The sequence below is a fragment of the Chiloscyllium plagiosum genome, unplaced genomic scaffold (genome assembly GCF_037043375.1).
Source record: "Chiloscyllium plagiosum isolate Xiang-an unplaced genomic scaffold, Cpla_swu_hap1 HiC_scaffold_13, whole genome shotgun sequence".
NCBI classification, from domain to species: domain Eukaryota; kingdom Metazoa; phylum Chordata; class Chondrichthyes; order Orectolobiformes; family Hemiscylliidae; genus Chiloscyllium; species Chiloscyllium plagiosum.
In genome coordinates, this window is record NW_028270151.1 from 8,151,188 (window position 1) to 8,166,459 (window position 15,272).

At 45.1% G+C, this 15,272-nt stretch overlaps 1 protein-coding gene across 4 annotated transcripts in view; it reads right to left on the minus strand.

Moving 5' to 3' along the window:
• LOC122555670 (sodium/hydrogen exchanger 9-like) overlaps positions 1 to 4,508 on the minus strand; it is a 482,562-nt gene extending 478,054 nt beyond the window's left edge. For 3 of the 4 annotated variants that reach the window (XM_087993313.1, XM_087993315.1, XM_087993314.1), the window contains exon 1: positions 4,279 to 4,508. In XM_087993313.1, coding sequence (XP_087849439.1) covers positions 4,279 to 4,450 — 172 coding nt within the window. In that variant the 5' untranslated portion in view covers positions 4,451 to 4,508. The remainder of the gene's footprint in view (positions 1 to 4,278) is intronic. The other variant, XM_087993316.1, reaches the window with a different exon arrangement.
• Between the last annotated feature and the right edge of the window lie 10,764 nt (positions 4,509 to 15,272).

Consider the following 15,272-nt stretch of genomic DNA (forward strand, 5'->3'; position numbering starts at 1 on the left):
TGCTGCAAACAGTCAGCATTTGGGTAGGACATCAATCACAGAATTGTTTCGGCCCTCATGCCTGCACTGGCTCATCATTGAACATTATTTCCAAGTGCCAACCTCCTTCCTTTTCTTCATTTATGTGCAAAATTCCTATCCAAAATAACCATCCAATGCCTCAACTGAATTTGTCTCCACCACTTTGCCAGGCAATGCATTCCAGCCCCCAACCACTTTCTGGGTGAAAATGTTTCTCCCCATCACGCTGAGCTTCTTTGGCAAATCAGTTCAAAGATCTGCCCTCCTCTTCCTGTTCCATTTCAAGGACAGCAGTTTCTCCCATTGATTCTGTCCAGCCCACTCAGTTTTGACAGTGTCTATCAAATCTCCTGTCAGTTAATTCTCTCCCAGGAGAACAATCCCTCAACTTCTTCAGTCTCTTCTCACTGAAGTTCCTTATTTCTAAATTGCTGTTGCACTCTCTCCACAGCATTTGCATCTTTCCTATCATGTGGTGCCCATAGCTGTACGCAATACTCCAGTTGAGGTCTAACGAGTGTCTCTACTAGGTCAAATAGGAGAAAGTGAGGGCTGGAGATTAGAGTCGAGAGTGTGGCGCTGGAAAAGTGCAGGTCAGACAGCATCCAAGGAGCAGGAGAATCGACAATTCCTGATGAAGGGCTTTGGCCCAAAACGTCGATTCTCCTGCTCCTCGGATGCTGTCTGACCTGCTTCGCTTTTCCAGCACCACACTTTCTACTCTCTTCAAGGTCAACATCACCTCTTTCCTTTTGAACTCTGCTCCTAATCATAAAGCTGCGCACACAGTGTCCTCTCGACCTATCCCATCACTCCCTGTACACTCATACATCCAGGTCTCTTTGCTCCGGCCTCCACCTTTAGAATTGTGCCCCTTTTCAAAAACGTTGTCTAACAACATTCTTCAGATGAACATGTATCCCCTGACACTTCATGCTTATCATCTGTCACCTATTTGCCCACTTCATCAACTGGTCTATAGCCTTTCAGAGTTCCACACTGTTCTCTTCACTGCTTACAATTCCTTCAAATCTGGTGTCTCCTGCAAACTTTGCGATTGTCTCCTGCACACCAAGATCCAGATTATTAATCCATATCAGGAAAAGCAACGGTCCCAACACTGACCCCTAAGGATCTTCATGATAAACCAGCCTGAGAAGTAACCAATGTCCATTATTCTGTTTCCTATCTCTTGGCCAATTTATATACACATTGCTACTGTCCCTTTTACACCCAAATCTCTGACTTGCCTCAAAAGTCTGTTGTTTGGCATTGCATCAAAGACTTTCTTCAGATCCATGTGAAATGGACTGGCTCAGTGGAGGTTTTTTTTTTCAGATGAATCCCTGCATCATGCAGGGACTGGTCTCCTCATTTCCCTTCCCCCCCACCTTACCCCAGTTCCAACCTTCCAGCTCAGCAACATCCTCATGACCAGTCCTACCTGCCAATCTTCATTCCCACCTGTCTGCTCCGACCTTCCACCTAATGCACCCTCAGCTACCTTCTCCCCAGCCCCACCCCCTCCCATTTTTCTCTCCGCCCCCGTGGCTCCCAGCCTCATTCCTGATGAAGGGCCCCACTCAAAACATCGTTTTTCCTGCTCCTCGGATGTTGCATGACCTGCTGTGCTTTTCCAGCATCAGTCCAAGAGGCAGGTAGGGAGTGGTGCCATTGAGCAGGTCATGAAAGAGCAGTGACATTTGGGCAGATCCCACAGTGTGACATTCCTGAACCTGCCAACATTGTGGTTCACACAGTCAAGCATATCAGCCCCTTGCCCAGTTAACACTCTTGCTGGAGTTCGAACAAGGATTCACATGACACCAGGTTATCATCCAACAGGTTTACTTAAATCACAAGTTTTCAGAACACTGCTCCTTCATCCGGTCAAGTGATTTCACTATCGAACGAAGGAGCAATGTTCTGAAAGCTTCTGGTTTCAAATATAACCTGGTGCCAGGTGACTTCTGACTTTGTCCATCCCAGTACGACACCTCCACACCTGGGGTTCAAAGCCACAGGATCTGTTCTGAAGGAGGGTCACCCAACCTGAGACATTAACTCCGATTTCTCTCCAAACAATCATGAGGGGCATGGATAAGATAAATAGTCAAGGTCTTTTCCCTGGGATGGGGGATTCCAGACCTCAGGGGCATAGGTTTAGGGTGAGAGCATAAACATTTAAAAGAGACCTAAGGGGCAACTTTTTCACACAGAGGGTAGTGCATGTATGGAATGAGCTGCCAGAGGAAGATTAGATTAGATTCCCTACAGTGTGGAAACAGACCATTTGACACAACAAGTCCACACCGACCCTCCGAAGAGTAGCTTACCCAGACCTATTTCCCACTGACTAATGCATCTATCACTATGAGTGATTTAGCATGGCCAATTCACCTGACTGGCACATCTCTGGACTGTGGGAGGAAACCCTTGCAGACACAAGGACAATGTGAAAACTCCATATAGTGACTCAAGGCTAGAATCGAACCCAGTCCCTGACGCTGTGAGGCAGCAGTGCTGACCACTGAGCCACCGTGCTGCCCTAATTGGAGGAGGCTTCTACAATTACAACATTTAAAAGGCTTCTGGATGGTTATATGAATAGGGTGACAGTGGCTCTGTGGTTAGCACTGCTGCCCCACAGCACCAGGGACATGGGTTTGATTCCAGCCTCAGGCGACTGTCTAGGTGGAGTTTGCACATTCTCCCAGTGTCTGCGTGGGTTTCCTCCGGGTGCTCCGGTTTCCTCCCACAGTGCAAAGATGCGTAGGTTAGGGTGAATTGGCCATTCTAAATTGCCAATAGCGTTCATGGATATGTAGGTGAGGTGCATTAATTAAATCTGAAAATGTGTTGCTGGAACAGCGCAGCAGGTCAGGCAGCATCCAGGGAGCAGGAGAATCGACGTTTTGGGCATAAGCCCTTCTTTCAGGCTTATGCCCGAAACGTCGATTCTCCGGTTCCCTGGATGCTGCCTGACCTGCTGCGCTGTTCCAGCAACACATTTTCAGCTCTGATCTCCAGCATCTGCAGACTTCACTTTCTCCTGCATTAATTAAATCTAAAGTAATAGGTTTGGGGAAAGGGTCTGGGTGGGTTACTCTTCGGAGGGTTGCTGCGGACATTTTGGGCCTAAGGGACAGTTTCCACACTGTAGGGATTCTAATTGGAAGGCTTTACAGGGATACGGAACTAGATTTAGTTAGAATATCTGGTCAGCATGGATGAGTTGGACCGAAGGGTCTGTTTCCATGTTATGGCTCTGAGATGCTGCCAGATCTGCTGAGCTTTTCCAGCAATTTCTGATTTTGTTTCCGATTTCCAGTATTCGCAGTTCTTTCTGGGTTCCCCTCCCCCCCCTCAAAAAAGCTATAGGACTATGCAGCAAAGGGCCCTGGATGAAATCCCCAAATAATTTGGGGAGTTAAAGTCAAAGAGCAATGCCATGTATCATTGGCACAGCTGGAAAACACTACCAGGCAGTTGTACTGCCCCAACTCTACTGGGTTCTGCCTGCACTCCTCATTTCATCCCAACCGATATAAAACTTCGGGTTTTTTTTGGAAAAAAAAACTTCTCCCTTATTCAGCCCGCTGTCAAACTTTGAGAGACAAATGCAGAATGCTGGAAAAACTCAGCAAGTCTGACAGCGCCTGTGGAGAGAGAAACAGAGCTCAGTTTTGAGGAAGAGTAATATTGGACTCTAGACATGAACTGTTTCTCTCTCCACTGACGCTGCCATACCTGCTGAGTTTCTCTGCGCTGGTCTCAGTTTTCCAGCACCCAGAGAAATTTCCCCTATTCCGAAGCTCTAAGAGACGCTATTACAATGGGTCTGTGGGTGCCACGTCCCTTGATGCAGAGAGGTGGATTTGGGAGTTTAACTTAGTTATTCCCTAACGGTTAAGTGGGATAGTAATTGTCAAAGCCTGAAGCAGCACCAGAGGCTGTTTGTTGGGAAAGAGAGAGACACCTGAGCACTCCAGCAGCTCAGTGCAAGCACAGAGCTCAGTCCTTGCAACGGATTCTGACATTTATTCCAAACCCAGCACTGACAGAAAGAACGCCTTGCGTTTTTTTTGTTGTCAGCTGGGGTTCCTGTTGGAAACTAATGCTGCTGCGTGGGGAAGGGATCCAATTTCACATTTCAAAACACTGACTGCTACTTTCGCCGTACTCCAACGCGCGGACTTGCCTTTCGCTTTGCTAATGTTTAACAGAAGAAGTTATACTTTGCTCTGTGTGTCTCACCGTAAAACATAGCCCCGCCAGTCTCATGCAGAAAGCGCACTCTCCGGTGTTTAAAAAGCCAAATTGTCAACAGGGTGAGGATCAGCAAGAAGTTGAAGATCAGCAACTGCGCGGACTCTTGCCGGTGACTCTCTGCAGGGTTCCGGCCCGGTTTGCTCTTCGGGCTGGACATGTTTGCAGAAGGACAGAGCGAGCCCGAGGATTCCGCTCCGTTAGATACACTGGCAGCTGTCAGGAGTCCCCTCGCGGGACGCGCTGCCCGCTGGGACCTGTAGTTCCAGTCTCCGCCTCCCCCAGCCAACCGCGCGCCAGCTGGACTACATCTCCCACAGTGCCCCGCGCGCACCCCACCTCAATGTATCACTCTCCAGCTGAGCTCACAGCTGAAGCAGGAACCAATTAGAGTTACCACCCTTTCCCGCCCCACGTCTTTTCTTTTTCCTTATTGCATCCGAAGTGAAACACATTAGGCAGTTTTACACGCATTTTCTGAAAGTTAGTGGGTTGTACACGCTGAGAAATGCAGTCTCACTCTGACGATATCTCACAAGCTCAGTTTCCTAACCGTTGATTTCATCTCTCCCCTCCTCCACCCCACCCCCTCACTCTTTCTGTCAATTGTTTGACCAGCCCGGTTGGCAAACTGTGGTAGTGCCCTCACCTTTAAATCAAGAGACCCAGGCTCAAATCCCACTTGCTCCTGAATAACATCCCTCAACAGTTACTTTAGGGAATTATCTACATTCACTCCTCATGCCACAGCCCTTATTCTGAAACCTCTTAGCAAGGGTTGGCAAGAAAACCAGCCACTATCCTAACCCCATCCTCTTCAGTTTCTCTTTCACCTCATTGCATCCAGTCTTGAACACTAACCTGTACACAGCACACTTCCCCGATTAGTCTCTGTGTTTCTGTAACTAACATTTATTCCACAGTTCAAATTGGCAGTTATCTCCCCCTTCTTCCAATTACTCAATCCTGTAACTCAATTCAACTGACCACTTCATTTCCAATTTTCCTTTACAAACCCCACGAAGGTGCTATGAATACTGTGAGAGTGTGTGCCTTTAAGAGTTGGAGGAGCTGGTGTTGGACTGGGGTGGACGAAGTTAAAAATCACACAACACCAGGTTATAGTCCAACAGGTTTATTTGGAAGCACTAGCTTTTGGAGTGCTGCTTCTTCATCACCACCTGATGAAGAAGCAGTGCTTCCAAGTAAACCTGTTGGACTATAACCTGATGTTGTGTGATCAGTCCTGGTTCTCTTGAAGAAAGGTGTTGTAAACCTGGTGCTGAGATCTCCATGGAAGACAGAGTAAATAGTTTTGTTTTATAAAAAAAGTTAGATAAAAGAATCACGAGTGGGGGTGAGTCAGGCTTTACACAGATCCAGGGTTTAAGTTTCTGCTTTCAGTTGTTGAAGCTGGTGTTTTGGAACTGAAGCTGCTGGATATAGCTCTCTCGCTGCTGCTGCTAAATTCCTACTGTCAGTGTTCCTTCTCCTGGACTGGAGGAGATAGCAAGTGAGGAAAATCTGCTGAATTGCTGGATTTACCTTTGCCAAGGTTTCACTTATGGGATGCTGCTATATTGGAACAGTTGATGAATAGTAATTAAATAATATTTTGTTTTAAGTGTTCAATAGCATTAAAATCATGTCAATTTTGTTTGGTTTACGTTTTAACTGTGTTGTCGGAATCAAGTATGTTTTGCCTAAAGCTGATTAGTTTGACCAATCCAAACACATCTGGAACACAATGCCTTACATGCCTTTAACTAAATGTTGGGGTTGAGGCTTTCTCCTTGCTGTATTTTGAGGAGCTTTGAACAGTATCAAATTCGTGCCTAGCTTTCCCAAACTTCTGTGTTCAAATTCTATCCCTGCCACCGCACTGAAACAACCTAAATTAAGTTAAAAAATTGGCACCCTGTGAGACTCTGACAAAAATGAATTTTTCTCCTCATCCTTCATATGGCTGGTCCTATAATCCTCCTCCAAGGCTCCTTTCACTGGTTGCATCTGGCCTTTGTCTACAGTTCTGGTGTCCTTCCTGAGGAAGGATAGTCTGGCTCTGGAGGGAGTGCAACCAAGGTTTATCAGCCTGACTCCTCAGATGGCAGCACACATGAGAGATTGACTCAAAGGACTATATTCACTGCAGTTTAGCAGAACGAGGAGGAATCTCCCAGAGACTTGTAAAATTCAAATAGGATTTTGCAGGGTAAACACAAGAAGGATGTTCTTGATGACTAAGAAATCCAACACTGGGGCTCCCGGTGTAAGGATACAGGGTTAGAACATTTCGGGTTCAGATGAGGAGAAATTTCTTCACTCAGAAAGTGGGGAGCATGTGCAATTCTCTGACAAAACATTGAACGTTTTAAAGAAGGAGTTAGATACAATTCTTGGGGCCAAAGGAATCAAAGGGTTTGGGGAGAAAGTGGGAACATGGAACTGAGTTGGATCATCAACCAGGATGAGAAAGAATGAAGGGCAGGCTCAAAGGGCTGAATGGTGAAAGTGAGCACTGCAGATGCTGGAGATTAGAGTCAAGATTAGAGTGGTGCTGGACAAGCACAGCAAGTCAGGCAGCATCCGAGGAGCAGGAAAATCGACGTTTTGGGCAAAGGTCCATCATTGTCTTTTGCCTGAAATGTCGATTTTCTTGCTCCTTGGATGCAGCCTGATCTGCTGTGCTTTTCCAGCACCACTCTAATCTTGACTCAAAGGGCTGAATGGCCTACTGCTGCTGCATTGATTTGATCCCTCTCTCTGCCAGTCATTCACAGCTTCACCAGTCCATTTGCAAGCTTGGTGCTGTTTTTGACCCGGAACATGATTGTGACCAGTTATTTATTTGATCACTAAGAATGTCTATTTTGGCATGTGTAAGATCACCCAACTCCACAAATTGGTTCAGGTCACCTCCTATTGAAACCCTGAGCTAGGTCTCTGTTCTCTCTGAATCTGACTATTCCAAGTTCCTTTGACCAATCCTCCATCATCCAACCTCCTGAATCTTGTACCTTTTGAGTTACGTCTTACCTGGTGCACCAACCCCTCAGGGTTCTTGGTGCTTGTTTTCAAGTCTCTCCATGGTCTTACCCTCCTCTGTCTCTTTACGCCCCTACCTCCTCAAATTTGAGCCTCTTCTGCATGTTTAATCATGCCACCATTGGCACCCAGGCCTCAAGTTGCCTCGGCCAGTGGTTCTCCAACTTGAATCTGGACAGACTCCCTACAGGGACGCAAAAATGTAGTGGGGAGGCAAGAGTAGGAGATTACAGGGTGACCTGGACAAGTTAGGTGAGTGGGCAGATGCATGGCAGATGCAGTTTAATGTGGATAAATGTATGGTTATCCACTTTGGTGGCAAGAACAGGAAGGCAGATTACTACCTCAATGGAATCAATTTAGGTAAAGGGGCAGTACAAAGAGATCTGGATATTCGTGTACACCAGTCAATGAAGGCAAGCATGCAGATACAGCAGGTAGTGAAGAAGGCTAATAGCATGCTGGCCTTCATAACAAGAGGAATTGAGTATAGAAGCAAAGAGGTGCTTCTGCAGCTGTACAGGGCCCTGGTGAGACCACACCTGGAGTACTGAGTGCAGTTCTGGTCTCCAAATTTGAGGAAAGACATTCTGGCTATTGAGGGAGTGCAGCGTAGGTTCACGAGGTCAATTCCTGGAATGGCAGGATTACCTTACACTGAAAGACTGAAGCAACTGGGCTTGTATACCCTTGAGTTTAGAAGACTGAAAGGATTGAGACGTATAAGATTATGAAAGGATTGGACACTCTGGAGGCAGGAAACATGTTTCTGCTGATGGGTGAGTGCCGAACCAGAGGACACAGCTTAAAAATATGGGGTAGACCATTTAGGACAGAGATGAGGAGAAACCTCTTCACCCAGAGAGTGGTGGCTGTGTGGAATGCTCTGCTCCAGAGGGCAGTGGAGGCCCAGTCTCTGGATTCATTTAAGAAAAAGTTGGATAGAGCCCTCAAGGATAGTGGGATCAAGGGTTATGGAGATAAGGCAGGAACAGGATACTGATTAGGAATGATCAGCCATGATCATATTGAATGGCGGTGCAGCTCGAAGGGCTGAATGGCCTACTCCTGCATCTATTGTCTATTACATATTGTCTATTGAGTGCAGAGTAACCACTGTCTTAATATGATTTCTTTAGTTATTAATTATTCTGTGGGACATGTCACTTCAAAATATCTTTGGAGATGTCACTGCATTCGTATGCCAGTGCATATTCAGAAAAGGAATACAGCCCTAAATGAATTAAAAAGCAGACTTTGTGTTGCTGAGGCAGAGCATTAATGGATGAAAGAGTTATCGGGAAAAGGCAGGAAAATGATGGGGAGGAGAATATCAGGAAGAGTGCTGGAAAAGCACAGCCAGTCAGGCAGCATCTGAGGAGCAGGAGAGTTGACATTTCGAACATAAGCTCTTCATCAGGAGCATATCAGCCATGATTGAATGGAAGAACAGGCTCGATGGGTGGAATGGCGTAATTCTGCTCCTAAATCTTATGAATTCATGAACTGAGGAATTTTTCAGCAGTCCAGCTGGCTGGCTTCTTGAAGAAGGGTATAGGTGGATTCAGCAGTAAGAATGGGCATACCCAATACCAACATAGTCACTGAACTCTGTAATTAAATGTGAAACACAAGTTGCATGCAAAATTGTCATATTATGGGAATGATATAATATTATAACTCATCTAGGAGAGGGAATTGGATGAATAATCAATCAATTGAGAAGTGTTCTTTGAACCAAAAAGCATGAATGGTTTTGGCCTTAAATTTAACAGTTTCCTCCCTAAACCTCTCTGTCTCTCTTTCTCTAACTCTCTCTCTCCTCCTTTAATTGCCAGCTCTTCCAGAAGAAAAAGGCCAAAACAGGCCAATGACACAAACAGTTAAAGGACTCGAAGCTAGAAATTGGAAACAAAAGCAGAAATTGCTGGGAAAACTTAATGGGTCTCCTGACATATGTGGAGAGAGAGAGAGAGAGAGAGAGAAACAGAACTATTGGTTTGGGTCAATGACCCTTCTTCTAAACGCTCCATTCTAAAGAAGGCTAATGATATACTTCCTCATTCCTGAAGAAGGGCTCATGCCCGAAACGTCGATTCTCCTGCTCCTTGGATGCTGCCTGACCTGCTGCGCTTTTCCAGCAACACATTTTCAGCTCTGATCTCCAGCATCTGCAGTCCTCACTTTCTCCTAATGATATACTGTACATTGGTTCAACATGTCTTGTATATTTCATAATGGCGCTTGAGTGTAACCAATATGTTCTAAGTATTACTGGGGATTTCCCTGTCAGGTGAAAACCTAACTCTTAGACTGAGCTTTTAGTCATTTGCCCTGATATCTCTTAATCTGACTGCTGCCGAATTCTGACTGGTATCGAATACTGCTTGCTCTGAGGTAGAACCCTGGAACATGTCGCTACGCTAAAGGTATTATAAATTGTAAGTTGTTGTTGCTAATCAGAGTGTACTGCTGCAGGTTAAGTAACTCAACATGTACAGAATGCTCAATATGGAACGTAGGATAAACTTTCTTCTACTCCTTTAATTTGGACAACAGTTTATATTAATATATTTGAATACAGTGTTATCTGGAGGTGAGTAAGATGAATCCCAGCTCCCAGTGTACTACTAATTCACCCAAGCTAAATCAGAAAACGTAATAACTTATGTAACTGAACATACATATCTTGCTGCCATCAGAACTTCGACAAGCCCATCGTAACCATCCTGGGGCACTCACCTTTGAGTCATAGAGCTGTACAGCATGGAAAGAGACTCTTTGGTCCAACTCGTCCATGCCAACCAGATTTCCTAACCTAATCTAGTCCCATTTGCCAGCATTTGGCCCATATCCCCCTAAACCCTTCCTATTCATATACCCATCCAGACGCCTTTTAAAGGTTGGAATTGTACCAGCCTTCACCACTTCCTCTGGCAGCTCATTCCATACGCGCAACACCCTCTGTGTGAAAACGTTCCCCCTTAGGTCTCTTTTATATCTTTCCCCGCTCACCCTATACCTATGCCCGCTATTCTAGACTCCCCCACCCCAGGGAAAAGACTTTGTCTATTTATCCTATCCATGCCCCTCATGATTTTATAAACCTCTATAAGATCACCCTCAGCCTCCGACGCTCCAGGGAAAACAGCTCCAGCCTATTCAACCTCTCCCTATAGCTCAAATCCTCCAACCCTGGCAACATCCTTGTAAATCTTTTCTGAACCTTTTCAAGTTTCATCACATTCTTTCTATAGCTATTGCATTCCACTAATTGGTTCATCTGTTTAGGATGCTCTTCGGAGGGTTGGTACGGAGTCTTTTGGCCGAATGGCCTCTCTCTGGATTTCTATGACTCTTATAAATTCAATGATTAGGAAATAGAGATAATTGGTGAAGTTAGAATTCAGTAAGGGCATTGTAATTGCTTCGGTGGAAAGCAGTATGTAAATATTGGCAGAACACTGTGCGTGAAATGTTGCATTCAATCTTCATAGAAAGTGTCTCAGACTTTGAGAAGATTACCATTCATTGCAACAGGGCATGGATACAGAAGTAGAAGTGTACTGCTGAGGCTGTATAAGGAATTTGGAATATTACAAGCAGGTTTATGCACCATCTCTAAGGAAGGATGTACTGCCCTTGGAAGGGTCCAGAGGAGATTTACAAGAATGATCCCAGAGATGAAGGGCTTGTCGTATGAGGTGCAGTTGGGGACTCTGGGTCTGTGCTTGATGGACTTTAGAAGGATGGGGGTGGGGTGGGGGCGGGGGGCGGAATCTGATTGAAACGTACAGAATACTGAGAGGCCTAGATAGAGTGGGCATTGTGAAGATGTTTCCACCAGTAGGAGAGACTAGAACCCGAGGACACAGCCTCAGAGTGAAGGGATAATCCTTTAGAACTGAGATGAAGAGGAATTTCTTTAGTCAGAGAATGGTGAATCTGTGGAACTCATTGCCACAGAAGGCCAAGTCATTGAGTGTTTTTAAGACTGAGATAGAGAGGTTCTTGATTAGTTAGGGATCAAGGGTTATGGGGAGAAGGCAGCAGAATAAATGTGAGACCAAAAGAGAAAATGCTGGAAAATCTCAGCAGGTCTGGCAGCATCTGAAAGGAGAAAAAGAGCTGACGTTTCGAGTCTAACTGACCCTTTGTCAAAGCTTTGACAAAGGGTCAGTTAGACTCGAAACTTCAGCTCTTTTCTCTCCTTACAGATGCTGCCAGACCTGCTGAGATTTTCCAGCATATTCTCTTTTGGTTTCAGATTCCAGCATCCGCAGTAATTTGCTTTTATCTAGAATAAATGTGAGGTTCTCCACTTTGGTCGCAAAGACATGTGATCACATACTCAATGTTAAAGTCTACACGGGAGCAAGTACTAACATATCACCTGAAAGACACAAGCCTCAGCAAGTGGTGCTCTATACTACAAGGGGAAGGGGAAGTCGCTGTAGTCCCAGAGGACCACAGAGCTGCTCTCAAGACCTTCCTGGTAACCTAAACCAATGTGGCTATAAGCAAAAGCCGGGTAATTTAATGCTGAACACATAAACTAGGACATTGCGTTTGTCCAGTTCAATAATGTCTTTGAAAACAGCATTTCCCCCATTTCTTTTAGATAGTGAAACTGAACTATTCCATCCATCAGTTTAACTGGGCCACTGCACTGTCATTAGCATGAAATCGGTCTGCAATTTCGATGTTATGAGAGCAGGATCTCACACAACAAATATTAACTGACACTTCTTATTGGAAGTTTGTGAACACAGCAGTCACAAATAAAGTATTATTTCATCCCAAAATATTAAACAGAATTGTTAGCATCCATTCCAATTTTGTTTAATTCTTAGAAATGAGAGAAAACTATTCTAATCATTTAAAAAGGACTATTTTATTTCAACATTTCCAGAGAAACTTAAAAATGAGAAATAAAAACTGAAAGAATTGCTGATGCTGTGAATCAGAAACAAAACCAGAAGTTGCAGGAAAAGCTCAGCAGGTCTGGCAGCACCTGTGAAGGGAAATCAGATTTAATGTTTCAGGTCCGATACGTGAACTCTGATTTTTCTTCACAGATGCTGAGCTTTTCCAGCAATATCTCTTTTTGTTAAAAATGAGAAGCCTACTTCAAAGAGGGTGAATCAATCCACTTTAACTGCAGGAGAATGGGAAAGCAAAGAATGATCTACACACTTGTTGACATATATGGAGCCATGAGCAGAATTCAACATCAGCTACATTCCCAACCTAGCGAAAAATGCCTGGAAATATGTCCATGGTAATGTAACCAAACCTCATGCCACTCACTTCAAACAGCCTGCACTATATTAGAATGTCTCATTCTCTGCTCCTGATGGGACTGTCAGATGTATAGATTGATGTCTGATTTATTCTGCTTTGTTTATTGCTTGCTTGCTATTGAAATGTTTGTCGTGTTAGGAATATCTTTGTGACTTTGTCTCTAATGATACCAGCAGGTTTCATGGCAGGCTGCGTGTTTGGTGAGGCAGTGGAGGAGAGGGGACGGTTAGTGTATGGATCTTGCAAAACCCCTCTGAAGGGGACTCAACATCTGGATGAACTTAGAACAGGATAGTCCAAGTTTCTTTTCGATTTCACTCTTGTTCAAAGATTATGAGGGGAGGGGTGAGGGGGAGGGGGCAGGGTGGGGAGTTGTGAGCAGATTCTAGAAATATAGGGTTTGTTAAACATTAATTTCAGAAAACAAATTTCAAAAACAGCAAATCGTTAACTTAAATGAGAAACTGAAATAACTGCACCGAGGTTGGTATCCCATCTCCAAGCCACCCTTTATTTACAGATAGTTTGTACATGGGCTCTGATCAGCCAGCTCCGAGCCAGTTCCTATAATCAAGAGATTCACTGATACTCCTGTTTACTTATTTTTTCTTGACACTGGTGCGATTTTCTCAGAGCCAGCTCTCAGAGTGAACAGATCCCCTGACCCTTCTGTTTTTTTTTCTCTTTCTTTTTCCAGCACCCAGATACTCCTGTTTTGTTTCCCCTAAACTGAGGAGACTCTGAATCTCCTGTTTATTTATTTTATTAAGCAAATCACAAAACAGTTTACAAAAAAAAAACGGTTAACATTTACAGCAGTATACAACAGCAATTTTACAAGGGAGAGGAGCAGCAAAGCCAGGCCCCGAAGCTTACCGTTCAACCAGGGAGATGCGGACAAACCCCAAATCCCAGTTTCACATATGACAAGACAGTTACTCCTGTTTATATCCGTCAGCCAGGGCTCACTGATTGGCCCAGGTTAACTACCCCAATCAGGGATCTCGTCGTCAATGAGATTCACTTGGCCCTGGTTCCAATCAAAGCAGAAACTAATAAAAATTGAATTTGCAAAACCACATGCAGCACAGGTGACTCATAAATCTGTTTTGCTTTACAGTCAGGAAGCAAAACTTGAGTGAGATGAACTGGGACCCCATGTGCTGATCATCAGTGAAGGTCTGGGTTGAGGTGTAAGATTCAGGTTTAACTGATGTGATAAATGTGTATAATTTATGTACATATATATATATATAATACACATATATAAACATTAATTTTATAGTTTGGATTTCAAAATAGAGACAGGTGGGTGTTGGTTTCTTCTGAGAGAGTTTTCTTCATTTTACAAAGGTCAGAAAGTCCTTCTGGAACAGAGACCTAAATCCAACATTTGTCAGAAAATGGGGAACGGCAGATCCTATGGAGTGAGAAGGATGTTTATATTATTAGGTTAACAAATGCTCACGTAAATATCTAAAGTTTTGTTTTCAGTTCAGGATAATCTAGGATAGAGAATGTCTTTTTAATTCAGTTCAATAAACACTGGAGTTGATGTCAGGAGCAATGTTATTTTCTTGCCTAGCAAGCATTGGAGGCAGTTCAGGAAAAACAGTCCCTTCAGCAGAAGTTTGTTAAGCTTCCAAACTGGAAGTGTTTCGTTAGAAATCTGCAAGTTTTAGAAGGTTTAGGGTCTTACATGTGAAATACATTCACGTTGGCAACCTTGAAAATAACTAAAGACTAATTACATTGTCTAGAGTCTGCGACAAAGCAATGGTAAAGGGCTCAGTTAAGTCTAAACTTAATAAGAATCATCGAGGGGGTCTGAAGTGGAGTAACCATTCACTCTTTTCTCCTCCCCTGACATAATTTGTGGGGACAGAGGATGGGGAGGTTAGTGGATGTTAAACTCATTCTCAGTCTCAGTGTTCACAAAAGCTGACCTGTTCCTACTGAAGTGTGTGTATTTCCTTCCCCACCAGCCACATCCACACCATTCCCCATCTCCTCCCTCCCTGACACACTCACACCCTTCCCTCCCTCACACCCACACCATCCCCCTCCCTCACACCCACACCAACCCCCACCTTCACACCCACACCCTCCCCTCCCTCACACTCACACCAACCCCATCCCTCACACCCACACCATCCCCGTCCTTCACACCCACATCATACCGTCCCTCACACCCACCCCATTCCCCTCCTACACGCCCACACCATCCCCCTCTCTCACACCCACACCATCCCCCTCCCTCACAGCCACACCATCCCCTCCCTCACACCCACACCATACCCCTCCTTCACAGTCACACCCTCCCCTCCCTCACACCCACACCATCCCCCTTCCTCACACCCACACCATCCCCTCCCTCACACCCACACCATTCCCCTCTCTCACACCCACACCATCCCCCTCCTTCACAGTCACACCCTCCCCTCCCTCACACACACACCATCCCCTCCCTCACATCGACACCATCGCCTCCTTCACACTCATACCCTCCCCTCCCTCACACCCACACCAACCCCCTCCCTCACACCCACACCATCCCCCTCCTTCACACTCAGGCCCTCCCCTCCCTCACACCCACACCATCCCCCTCCCTCACACCGACAACAACCCCCTCC